At 41.3% G+C, this 14,014-nt stretch overlaps 1 protein-coding gene across 1 annotated transcript in view; it reads right to left on the bottom strand.

Annotated features, from left to right (window-relative positions):
- The window catches only part of ABCA13 (ATP binding cassette subfamily A member 13), a gene marked incomplete at both ends in the record, with an annotated part of 453,164 nt that extends 446,624 nt beyond the window's left edge, over positions 1–6,540 (bottom strand). Inside the window, one exon of the mRNA XM_080920446.1 lies at positions 6,472–6,540. Coding sequence (XP_080776572.1) covers positions 6,472–6,540 — 69 coding nt within the window. The remainder of the gene's footprint in view (positions 1–6,471) is intronic.
- Positions 6,541–14,014: the final 7,474 nt, after the last annotated feature.

Here is a 14,014-nt window from a genome sequence, read left to right as displayed (position 1 = left end):
TCTAAGGATCACTGTAACCCACCAATGAGATGCCACCACCACATGCTGTTGCTGAAATCTGTCCTCAGAACTGTATAAAAATTGTGTACTTTTGAAACCTTGAGGTCATCTCTGTCCCATTTGGAGAACAACCCCAGTGCACTGGACCAAAAGAATAAAACCTCTTGCTTATTGCATCGTTCTCTGCCTCTGTGTCTCTGTGGGAGTGGACACCCCGGTCATTGGGCCACATGGGTCCAACAGCACAGATTTAGCCTAACTGCCCTGAAGTGAGATGAGGTGCTCACTTCTGGAAACCTCTTTCAGAAATATCTTACCAGGCATCAAGGTGCAGCAAGACTCCTAATCCAGAGAACACTGCTGAAGCACTAATATAGCAGCAGTGACCCTTAGATGCTGTTATTCATTTAAACCACTTATAGGTCAGTCAGTTCACTTGAGGCATACCCAAGTGTCTGCTAATATTATGTTTGAACATTTGAACTTTGGAAGTACTTTCCAATAATGAGGTATTTTAAGATTTTAAAATATATACAACGATAGCATCTTTTCAGGGGTAGTCTTTCAAGATCAAGACTTTTTTTTTTTTAATCAACCCAATTAAGAGTTTAGACACTTGACCAATGATTCCTCCCCCCACCCCCGTCCCCATTTTCTGCTAGCAGAACCTTAAGTCAAATGGGTTTGGCAGGAAACTATTGGACTATAACTTCTAACTATCCAAAAATAGAAACAAGAACAGAATAAGCCTCTAAGATAATGTCTAAAAGAAAGATGAGCTGCTCCACTTCTGGGCTTTGTGTCTCTGAATGTTTTTGGTTTCAGGGGAAAAAATGCAGAAATTGAGGCCAGCAAGATTTTTTTTTCAAAAAAGTTATGATTTATACCATGTCAAGTTCAAGTATCACAGAACTCAGGGGTGGGTAAAAATCTCAAATAAATGTGAGGTTCTCTTTAATATATATATATATATATATACATATATATGTGTGTGTGTGTGTCATATATATACATATATTATACATATATATATACATAAATATACATATATATGACAAAAAACCCATACACACATGTAAAATGTCAGAGGTTTAAGGGAATAAAAACTGAAAATGTGTTTCCTTCCTTATTAAAAAAGTAGATGATTCTGAGTTACAGACACAGGCTGAGATTCAACCTGCTTGGGCTGGGCTGATTAAGATCTCTCTAATGAGAGCAGACTTGAACTTGACCATGTGTTGAGCATAGAAGCTGCTATACTTGCACTCCAGCATCCTCATGAACTTGTTCCTGAAAGAGGAACATGGGAAAGGCACCATATCTCTGTCTTTATATACCAAAGTATTTGTGACATCACTGTGGCCTTTTAAACCAACAACACTGAGAATTATGTGTAAGAGGGGTCTGGAGTCTAGAATATGTGTCACAGGGTTCTGTACTAAAGAGTACAGAGCAAAGGATATTGCTAATACAGTTTTTCTCTTTACTGCCAGTAGTTGAGAATTAACTGTATTTAAAACCACAATGCCTTTATTAGTCAGCTCTCTGCTACAATAACAAAGTAACTGCATGTTACAAAGAGAAAAGTTAATTTGGCCCACAGTCATAGAGTTTTTGGTCTATGATCAGTTGGCCCTGTTCTTTCAGGACTGTGGTGACACCACATATCATGGGGAAAAATAATGTTGTGAAGAAAAAAAAAACACTCATATAATTATAAGCCAGGAAGCAAAGGAGAATAATAGACCAGGGTCTCATAATCCCCTGGATTGCAGCATGCCTACAATGATGTAATAACTTTCCATAGCTTCCAGAACTTAAAGCTGCCATAAAGTCCCATAGTACTTACTTCCTATAGCCCAAGCCTCGTCCCCCTGAAGTTTGACAGAACCTTCACGATCCAGTGTGCTCTCCATGTATACCACACGGCACTTCAAACTCAGATACTAACCAACATCTACAAAAAGACTGTTCAAACTCAAAGAGCTGGGTTAGCTTTCATTAGCTGATAAATGACGGGGATCTCCTCCAGTGAGAGCAAAAGGAGAGAGGTTAGAAGTCACCATTAAGATTAGGAATCAAGATGCATAAGATCTGACAGCAGTGACTTCCAAAAAGATCAAGGGTCAGGTTAGACAGTGTTGTCATCCACAGTAAATAGGGTGGTCTCAGTCACTCTAAAATACATCAGATCAGAGGATATTAGAAGGAGGGGGAGAAGGAAGAGAAGGAGAAGGAGGAGAAGGAGGAAGAGGAGGAGGAGAATAAGAATTATGACACTACCAAGAAGAAACACTTGCTGAATTAATTACTTCCCTCATTGCTATGACAAAATATTTGACAAAAGAAATTTTCCAAAGCATTTATTTTGGCTTATGGTTTGGACGAGATAGAGACCACAGTGTCAGGGAATGTAGAGAAGGAACAGGAGGCAGTTGGTCACATTGCAACCACAGTTAGACAGTGGAGAGTGATGAATGCTTATACCCGTTTCTTACTTTCTCTTTATTTAGTCAAAGACCCCAGTCTATGGAGCCACACAAACATTTAGGATGAGTCTTTCCACTTTAGTTATCTTAATCTAGACTACTTTTCATAAATATGCCCAGATGTTTGAGTCCATGGTGATTCTAAATCATATCAAGTTGGCAATTATGATTAACTACCCCACTTGATGAACAGTATACTTATTTCATTTTTAAAGTAATAAGTAATAGATTTAGTTGCTGTACAGTTAAGACAAATAACATGCAAATATATAACCTCGTGCATAAACCCCTGACTCATAGATCCTGGATATAATAGTGCTGGTGAGCTTGGTCCAAATCTATCCATGGACACTCCTAAGAACAGCATTCCACTTCCATCAACATGCCCAGAATCAACAGGTCTAGGAAGTTTACTCTAGAAAACTAATCAAAGAACATTTTCAAAAAGGTGAATCTGGGACTGAAGAGATGAATCGGTTGGTAATGTGCTTCCTGTGCGAATACTAAAGCTTAAGTATGAATCCCCAGCATCCACTTGATAAAGGGAGGAAAAAGCCACACGGTGGCTCACCGTGTAATTCTAACACAGGTAGGAAGAGGAGGATCCCAGGAGCTTGACAGCCAACTAGTCTCACTCAAAGAGTCCAGATTTGAGACATTGTCTCAAAACCTAAGGTAGGGAGCAATACAAATATACTGATGTCAATCTCTGACACACACACAAACACACACACCACACAGACACAATCACATATACAAACCATACATGCAAAAGATGCATCTTTATGCATCAAGGAATTAATCAAATATATTATGTGCATCCAATGATAAACTATTATGCAATAAAGCCATTGGATAGGAAGATCATCCGTCAGCTTTTAAAATGTTAAGCTTTAATGAATGCTAAATGAGAAAAGGAAAGTCTAGGACACTAACAATCAAATACATTCATTATACATGCCATGGAAACAAGCATATGAATCATCACAACGGAATTTCATGGGACTTAAAACTGTTCCTTATTCTAATGCTTGTGCAATAAATGAGAACTCAAGAATAGTAAAATGAGAGGCTTTCAACGTAAAATTAGACTTCTGATAAACCATTATTCAAGAGTAGTAGAATCTCAGCCATCTGTGAAGATGAATGTTATTTATCCAGTATCTTGGGTTTTTCTGAAATATCCATAACAAAATGCTTTTTAAAGAAACAATGGGGGCTAAAGAAATGACTGTTACTAAAGGTATATATTGCTCTTCCAGAGAACACAAATTTAGTTCCCACAACCCACAAACTTTGGCTCACAACTGTCTGCAATGCTAACTGGAGGGAAGACCTGATACCCCCTTCAGGCCAACATTTTTGTGTACATATCCACAGATAAATACATATAATTTAAAGGTAAAAGACCTATGCCACACCTTAGTCTCACACTTGAGATGCAGAGGCAGGTGGATCACTGTAAGTTCAACTCAGCCCCAGAATAGCCAGGGCTATGTAGAAAGGTCAAAAACAAAGCACAAAACAACAACAACAAAAATAAAAACAAAACAAAAAAACTAAGAAACAAACAAAAATTAAAAACCTTTAATAAAGGATCTATGATCATAAAATAACCAAATGAACATATTTTTAAGTTCATGTAAAAAAGACAAGCTTCCTTCATTACACAAATAACCAGCTGAGTACAATGGATAAACATGTATTTGGAACGGTTTCTTCACTCAGACTGATTAGCCCCCTCTGAGCAAATGCCACATTTCCATAACATAAAAAATCAGAATCTACAGAGGCTAGAAAATCTAAGTCAGTTTAAAGATGATCACCCAGAGGGGCCTGCCCTCAATGTCTCCTCTGCAACTGATTAAGAGACACAAATACATTGCCACCCTATTGACTCTGAGGTTCTGCTCTGACCCATCCCTAGTCCTGCAAGCTGGTAGCCTAGAGCTCTACTTGACCTATCCTCCTTTCAGAGCCCATACCTCATGGCCTAGATGCCCAAAGCACTAATGTCTTTCATTCTGTGCTGTGATACAAATTGTTCCCACTCATCTGAGGGGCCCTGCTGCGAACATTAACCATTCTGGCCAAGTCACAAAGAGGAAATCCAACTAAGACCATTGTCTGAGTCAACAAGTAAATGGTAAACAATGTCAAGAAGCTATACATTCTACATGGATTCCTGTGTCCCTTTCAGCTCTGCTGTGCGAAGAGCAGTGACACAACAGGTGACTTTGTACAGTTAACATCTCCCATTTGGACACAGACATCTGTGGAGGTAGTTCCTGGAAAGGGGTCATATAATATTCAATTTGTTTGATTTTCTCAGACCTGATTATAGCCCCTAGAGCTGGTTCATACTTGTCTTGTGGCCCCTGGTAGAGACTGTATAAATGTAGTAAACAGTATTCTTTCTTTTACTAATTCAACTAAAGATGTATTTTTACTGTCATAATCATGGGCTTTTTTTTTTAAGGCAGTGTGTCCTATAACTCAAACTGACCTTGAACTCACTATGTAGCAGAAGATCACCTTGAACTTCATCTTTCTGCCACTGCTTCCAAAGTGCTGGAATTCCAGGTATGTGGCACCACGCCTGTCTCAGCCAAGGTTTTCTGGGCGATTCTTTTATGGCAGGTGCTGCTCTAGAAGCTATGTATATGTGGTAAACAACTTGAAAACATTCTACTCTCCTTGGTGGTATATTCTAACACAAGACCAGTGAACACTAAACAAGTAATTTTGCAGCATACCTATATAGAAGATAAATACTAGTGGGGAAAAGGAGGTGGTGAAGGATGAGGTACAGAGGTCCCCATTTTAAAGAAGCAGTCACCAAATAAATGCATGAGCAGAATATTTCTCTTGAGGATTGTCCCCCACAGCAAAGATTACCTTGCTACCCATAAGGAGCTGGGGAGTCTGTCACTCAGTCACTAGGCTATTGAAGTTAAAGAATTCACATACTCAAAAAGGAAAAGAACAATGTGTTCACGGGAGGCCAACCTCCTCTGCAACACTGCTTTGTGGGATGATAGGTATATATCCCAAAACTTACATGTTAATGAAGCCCACTGATCATAAGAGGAAAAAAAACCTATTACAGAGAACACATTCACTGTTCATGAGAAGCCTGTGACTCACTTGCTCATCTCTGATATTAAAACCTCTGTACAGTCAAATTCCCAACTATGTTCTTCTGATTCCCAAGACTCAGGCCAGAGGACTGCTCCTTTAAAATGTTGCTTTATCATGAGAAGAGTGGAAAGATGCTCTGCTAAGGAAGTCAGCCAAATGAAATTCAGTTGTCTTGACAGGCAGACGTACTGCCTAAGGGGCCATCTCTACTGCTGAGCCTTCCTTCCTCAGGAGCATCAGGAGTAAAGGATTGCTTGTCCACATTTAGAAGATTTTAAAAATTGAGATAGTAGCACAAGTTTGGTTTGTATACTTCCAATCTGTTCAGAAAATTCTACCTGCTGTAAACCAAATACAATTCTGGAGAGGTGGGGGAGAGCTATGAATTACCACTAGGATGGGACATCACATACTAGCACAGAGGGGTGTGTGGTATGAAGCCCATTTATGTTCTTAGTGCTTAATCATCAGAGTTAGCATCCACAACGTTATGATTATGTGTGCTTGTGCATTAAGCATTTCTGATGCCTGATTCCTTAAGCCAGAAGGTTTGCAGGGTAGGTGTTTTTTATAACAAATTCCTCAAATGCCCATTCTTCTGGCTCTGCATATCACATTATTTCTAAATTAGCCCTTCTCTAATAAGATTGTACTCAGCAACAGAATCTCCATTAGAGTTCAGCAACATTGGCCGATAGGGTGGATTCTGATGGGAAATTACCCTGCAGTCTGGGTCCCCTATGGATTTTTCACCTTCCAAGAATCAGGGTAATACAGATCAGACCCCAATCCCTACTCCGACCCTCCCTCCCCAAGCCCTCTGGAAATACAGGACACTTACTGGGTGTCGGAGTCTGCAAAGCCAGTTCTTCCAGAGCAGGGCTTGGAACTGGCGCCCAGCATGTCCCATGTCGGCTGCTCCCTGCCTCAGTTCAGGAAGTCAGCTTGCAGGGTCACTGCTTATATCCTGGCCTTCAGCATGTGGCCTGTTAGCCAATTCTAACAAAAGTGGATGATGCAAGACAGGTTATTGGTGACTTGAATAAGGCAGGCATCAAATGTCCCCCGGTGCTCTGCCTGTGCTGAGAGATTCTAGCTTTTCACTACTTATGTGGTGTTAGGGAGGGTTGGGCTCTAAGAGGCTGCCCTCCCCTAGACATAAAGAAGGAACATGCCCATTATTTCTCAGACCCCACACAAAGGCACGTGTAGGAGAGACAAGGGCCACGTTTTTACACTGACGTGCCACATGTAAGTTGTTAAACTGTTTTTCTCCTCTTTCCTAAATTGTTCAGTATCACTTTAATTTACTAAGATATTTATATTTTGGTAGTCCCACAGCAGACACTTGGGAAAGAAAAAGGTTGTGGGGCTGGCTGGAGCTCATTTTGCTACCGTACCTGACTGCATTCGCTGCCCTTAACTCCTCTCTAGTGGAAGGGCTAGGATGAAATGTTCAGAGCTCAAGCACAAAGCAAGCTATTCACAGGAGGCAAGTTCAAGCCCAGCAAGCCTGAGGCTACTCCTGAGCCCCATATGAGTCCTGCAGGCTCTTTCTCTCTCTCTCTCTGTGTGTGTGTGTGTGTGTGTGTGTGTGTGTGTGTGTGTGTGTGTGTCATTTCTCAGGAATGTCATGCCCTTATTCTTCAGACAGGGCCTTTCCTTAGCATTATGCTAGGGGGACCAACTAATAAGCTTTGGGGATTCACCTGTCACTACCTCCTCAGTGCTGGGATTACAAGTTTGTGCCACAGTGCTCAACTTTGTGTATGGGTTCGTGAACTTGATGCTCTTATGGCTTTGCTGACCTACTTGTGCTTCTGTAGCTGAGAGCAATTGATTGCTCCACTGTCACAGAAGCCAGGCCCTCCTCACTTCCTGTGGCCCCTAGTTGTGGCCAGCACATCAGGCAATACAATACCATAGCCTCCATTTCATAAAGCAGTTTTCACAAGCTCTGGCTGTTCTATAGTAGCTTTTGCAATAGGAAACAATGGCAGAGGTGTCGGCAAAGGAATTATTCTATCATCTAAAAATTATTAATTTTGTATTATTATCTATTACATAATTGGCAGAGACACTTAGATTTCTGTACACCACAGATGGCTGCCAAGTTTGTTTGTGGCTTGTTTGTTTGTTTGTTTGTTTGTTTGTTTTAATATAAGGATAACCCCAACCTATGAGATTTTACAGCAACCAGATTCTAAGCTCCTGCACCAGCATTATACCAGAGCTATGTACTAGATTTCATGAAAGGTACTGTTAGGCTTCACAGAGAAACACCAAATAAGTGTTGGCAGAATTGGCTCATACAGTTGTGAGGTGGGGGGGTGAAGCCTCAGATTTCAGATGAGCCAGCAGGTGAGAGACATAGGAGAGCCAATAGTGTAGTTCTCATCCAGGGCCAACAAGCTCAAATCACACCTGTAATCCCAGAATTTGAGAAAATGAAAGGAGAAAAATGTTTGTGAGTTCCAGAACATTCTGAATAGAATAGGTCCTGGTCTCAAAAAGCAAAAGAAAAAAAAAGAACACAAATAAATAAAAAATAATAATAACAAAAAGGAGGAGGAGAAGCAAAGGAAAATGCAGGAGGATGAGCAAGAGGATGAGGTGCATAGGGAGGAGCAGGGGAGGAATGGAAGTAGGAGCAGAGAGAGGAGAAGCAGGGAGAGGAGAAGAAGCTGGAGGAGCAGAGGAGGAAGGGGAGGAGTGGAAGGAGGAGCAGAGAGAGGAGAAGCAGGGAGAGGAGAAGAAGCTGGAGGAGCAGAGGAGGAAGGGGAGGAGTGGAAGGAGGAGCAGAGAGAGGAGAAGCAGGGAGAGGAGAAGAAGCTGGAGGAGCAGGGGAGGAAGGGGAGGAGTGGAAGGAGGAGCAAAGAAAGAGGAGAAACAAAGGAAGGAGAAGGAGCTGGAGGAACAGGTGGAAGAGGAGAGGAAAAGTAAGATGGAAAATTCCAGAACTGATATTTCTATCCACATCTGATATTAGTAAAAAAGGTTTATGTCTTAGATTTAAGATCATCAGACAAGAGGAATTCTTTTAGACAGAAAACAACTTTTCTTCCTAGTTATTTTTTGATTGATGGGTTAAGACATACACACCTCTGAATGTTCATCTACAGCACTCAGCCAACCTACTGAAATGTTAATCTCATCTAATCGTCCCTCACATGCTCTCAGAATAATATCTGATCAAGTGTCTAATGAGGTTGGACACACAAAAATCAGCCACAGCATGTCAACATATCTTAATTCAGATATTGTTTTCAACTAAAGGCAAGGTTCTATCTAATGTGGCTGGATGATTATGCGTACAATCATAAACATATTAGTCTCTTTGCCAGAGAGAGTTCACTGTGGCATGGTTTACTTTTTTAATATTCAATAACTTAAATATTATAATGCAACCACATCTCATGTTGCATGATAAAGTGAAAAGGATGGAAAAAGCAAGTGTATGTGCCATATAGACTCTAAAAATCAAGTAACTATTGTACTGATATCACATAACTTAAACACTACAGTGTAAGTACATCTCTTGTTACATGATGAGGTGGTAAGATTGGCAAGAGAAAAGTTTTTTTTTTTCTATGCACACAGCAAGTTCTTAACTAAATAGAGAAACAGCAGCAACCATGTCTGAATTGGACTGTAGTCCAATTGATAGACTAGGTCTTGGTTCACATTTTGGTAGGTATTAGGGGCCTACATGCTGGGTTTTAAGGTCAGACTGATGCCTCTAACATGGCATGAGATGTTCTGAGGTCCGGGGTTACAACAGATTGTAATCTGAAATTGTGACTCAAATAAGCCCTTTCTCCCTTAAGTTGCTTTTGTCAGAGCTTTTTATCACAGAAAAAAAAATAAAATAAAAAATAGGTAGGCCAGCAGGTAAAGGATATTGATCATTGTGAATAAATTGATTTGCTCTTAGAAATTTCTCAAACGATTATGGAGTCAAGTGTGTCTCAAGAGCTGCAGGGTGAGTCAGTGATTTAGTAATAGATCTAATGACAAAGGTCCCATCTGAAATCGTGAAAGTCCCATCAAACCCCACAAAGAACCAACATTTTAGTTTGGTAGGGAAGAAAACAGCAAAGCTACAATATAAGTTTAGAAGCCATCATGCAGGAAGAATTCTGTTCTGCTGAGGGGTTGGTCAGGCTTTTTTTCTATTCAGGCCTTCATCTAATTGGATGGCACTCATCCACACAAGCTGGGCAATCTTCTGCATCCAGTCTACTGACTCAAATGTTAAGATTCACCAGTCACCCTCACAGGCATACCAGAATGGAACTGGAGATGTATCCACACCCTATGGCTGAGTTGAGTTAATATATCACATTAGAAATCAGAAATCCCCTGAGTTCAGAACTTATTTTATGATTATCCTAATCATAATGTCTTACTTTTAAGATTCAGAAAGGGAATTTTAGTTAACATTACATTTTCATAAAACCGAATAATGCATTTCCTAGATACATGGAAGAATAGAAAAGAAAAACATGGTTGTTCATGGCAACATTATTGACAACGTTCACAAGGCAGAAACAAATAAATAGGCAAGTTGTAGTTTTCCATGCAGTGAAACAATATTCATTCAAACCAGAATATAGATGAATCTGAAACACTTTATTTTGAGTATAAGAACTCAAACTCCAAAGGTTACACACAGTATGAATTCATTCATTTGGAAGGTCCAATATAGATAAATCCAGAGAAAGAAAATAAGTCAGTGGTTAGCAGGGCTGTGGAAGATGGGAACAGGGGAAACCCATGATGGGTATTCCTTTGGAATGATCAAGATGATTTTGGAACTAAATATAAGTATAGGTTATACAATGTGCTGGGTGCACCAAACCTGCAGAGTTTTAAGTCATTTGGTATTGTGTTATTCCAATTCTCCCTCCTAAGATAGTTAGACAAAATTATCACAACCTGAACACAGGCTGTCACTGGGTAAATCTGCATTTTGGAACCTAAGAATCTGCTTGTTGTTTACCTTGTGCTTGGCCATTCTGTAAATTGCTGGGTAAATCTCTTGTGAAAGCTAGACAGTCCCTAAACATTCTGTTCAGAAAAGCTGAGACCAAACCATCTCCCAGGAATTAATTAGAAATTGACAGTCTTCTCCCCAGAGTCTCACATGCTGCCTTACTCATGTATCACTGATAAATGTTTTCATAGACATTTCAGAGCTCTTACTATTGTGTTTCAATAACATTAACAACGCTGCTGAGTGCCCAGGCAGTCAGGTGATGGACTTGTAGGCCAAGCTAAGTACTTTTTGTTGTGAGGTATCCACCAGAGAAGGCTACTTGAACATAGGTTTGAGCTTATAGAAAGTCTTTGTAAACCAGCTACCAATTAGACTAGGAATTTGGGATCGAAGTGTAGCCCCAAGCCTTTCTCAAGGCAACCTTTCAAAGCACAAAAAGTCATAACCTGGGTTGACATGCTTTGGTAAAGTGGAACTATAGAAGCAATAAAGCAAGGTAAGTACATTTAGTGATATTCCCCAGAACTACAACTTTGACAGATCAGTTCTTTGCTTTCATTTTGGCAGGTGATGCTGTCTACATGCTAAGTTTCATGGCCTGGATACTATCTCCATCATGGTGTCAGTTGTGCTAAGGTCTCAGGGCCTGTTGCATTTTTCCCAACCATTATCCCATTTTCGGGATCCCAAAGACCCAGAATGAAGCCACAAACTTCAATAATGATAATAAAGTAGAAGTGACTAATGTTGAATATATATATATATATAATGCCACATTGGGCACAGAGAACAGGCTCCAAAAAGGTGCTTCCTTTACTCAACTGTAGAAAGCAGGTCATCAGTAAGGGACATTCCAGTGCCTGCTCCCAAACTCTAGACCAGGAGTGGATTAATGGGTCACTCTTGCTTCAGAGAGGGAAGACAGAAGTCATCACTTCCAAGTCCATGTGCTCACAATGAGCAGAGATTAGAGGGGACAATGGCACAAAAGATGGAGGGAGCATGCAGTAGGGTCCTTCTGCCTTGGTGAGCAGAGACAAGCATTCTAGAGCTAAACCAAGGTTAGTGAGCATCACCAGCCTACCCCATAGTCATTAGACTGCCTTTGTCTCCATCCCTCCCAATGATATCCTCCCTCCTGCTTTCCCTCCCTCACACTTATTCCTCCCACCGCTTTCAATAAGAGGCTAAAAGAGAATAATATTTATCCATTCTCAGCTACTACTAATCCCCACCACCTAGAACACTCCCTAAAGTCAGCAGAAAGGAGCCTCTTCAGTGCCCAAGAAGAAGGAAATGAAAACTCCAATAGGGGGTGGCACCGTGAGGTAAGGTACAAAGTTCGGGGGGTGGTGTTAATGGCAGGAGGAGACACGAAGCCCGGGATAAAGTAGCAGTGAGACACAAGCATGGGAATTCCAGGCAGGGGTTGGATTTCTAAGCAAAGAAAAGATTCTGGTCCTGGACACAGCCCTGAGAGCTTTCCCAGGTCAGCCTGTGGTTATCCAGGTGCAGGCACTAACCCTGGCCTCATTGTGCTAATCAGCACACCTGTGCAGGTGACATAAGCAGCAACTAAAATAGGCAGCTTCTCCCAATGCTACCTGCTCCCAGATTCTCCTACTCCCAAATCACCTTGCCTGGAAATGGGTGTCTCTGTAGTAAACGGCTGCAGCGCACCGGCTCAGTAGAATGTTGCCTCTAGCTGCCAGCACGATCATGCACTCCACATTTTTGTACTCAGCAGAAATCAGGGACAGAGGGAATCACTTCAAAGAACAACTATGGTCAAGACAAGCAGAAAAGGAAAGTATGAGAATAAACTCATCAGCCAGCACACTCATTCAACAGGGACTATAAAATGGGAAGTTTCCTATGAAACCTGTTTCACAACAGAAGGCCAGGAAAGTGCTGTGGGCTAAACTCTGTTCCTCCAAGTACTGTAGCTGTGACCCCTCCCCCAACACATTTATAAGTGATACCTTTGGGGAAGTAATTATAGTTAAATTATAGTTAAAATAGGAAAAGGCCTCCATTTAGACCTAGATGTAAGGTATTTTCTTAATTAGTGATTGATGGAGAGGACCCAGCCTATTGAGGGTGATGCTATCCCAGGCTAGTGGTCCTGGTTCTATAAGAAAGCAGGATGAACAAGTCATGATGAGCAAGTCAGTAAGCAGCATTTCTCCATGACCTCTACATCAGCTCCTCCCTCCAGGTCCCTGCCCTGTTTAAGTACCTGTCCTGACTATGTTTGATGATAAGCTGTTCTACGGACGCCAAATAACCCCTTCCCTCTACAAGTTGCTTTGTGCATGAGATTTTTGTCACAGCAATAGAATCCCTAGGAAAATCAGTGCTCATACAAGGAAGAGAACAGAGGTATGCAGCCAGATGAAAAACCACACAAGAACAGCAAAAATACAGGTTTTCACAAGCTGTTCTAGAAAGAGAAGCCTTGCTAGAAACAACTCTGGTGGAGAGGACATTGGGCTTTGCCCACCAGAACTGATAAATTAAATGAATTTGTCTTGTTGAAAACACCTGGTCTGTGGTCTTTGACTGGCAATCTGAGCATTCTAATACCCAGCACTGCCCGGAGGACAAGAGAACCTGCTCTAACTTGCCAAGAGCAACTTAGGGGGTAGGAAGATACTATTTGATCCACATGTGCCAGTCCATCAAGGGAAGCCATGGCAGAAACACAAAGCAGGAACTGAAGCAGAGAGCATGAAGGAGTACTGCTTACTGGCTTGCTTAGGATGTCATCCAGGGTTCGCCAAATTCATTCTCTAACTTAAAGAATTTAGCAACTGGAAAAAAACAAAAGACAAAGCTGTGGAGAAATGGTCAGTGATGGGTTTATCCCTTCAAAATGAGAGGCCTAAGGCTGAGATCTAATGAGCAGAAACTAGGTGGCTTGAGTATCATATAGGGCCCATGGGTCCTCCCATTTCTCCTATTTGTCTTGTTCAGAACCTGCCCCCAGGCTCTCTCTCCATTTTACCCCTCAATGTCTTCTGTGGAAATAGAAGTCACCATCTCAAAAAGGCTGTTTTCAATTTCCTTGCATACTTGTGTCTCTTTAACTTTGTTTCATTCCCCTCTGAGATCAGCTCTGACTGCTGCCAGGGGAGGGTCAAGGCCACTGTAGCTGCTTCATTCTGAGAAGGAGCAGAGTCTGTGAGCACTCTATGGGGTACTAGTCCAAGAGAGAAATGACTCCTGTGAGACAGGCCCAAGGGCTGAGGTAAAATTCTGGAAATCAGTGTGTCTGGGCTCCATTTGTCAACCATCTATAGAAACAAAGGGTGGTAGCAATATGTCCAAGGTTGGTCTCAAGAATTATGAACCCCACTTAGCTATTTGGGTGACTAAAAAATGT

The sequence above is a fragment of the Micromys minutus genome (genome assembly GCF_963924665.1).
Source record: "Micromys minutus genome assembly, chromosome: 1".
Taxonomy (NCBI): domain Eukaryota; kingdom Metazoa; phylum Chordata; class Mammalia; order Rodentia; family Muridae; genus Micromys; species Micromys minutus.
This window is presented reverse-complemented; position numbering and strand designations above follow the sequence as displayed.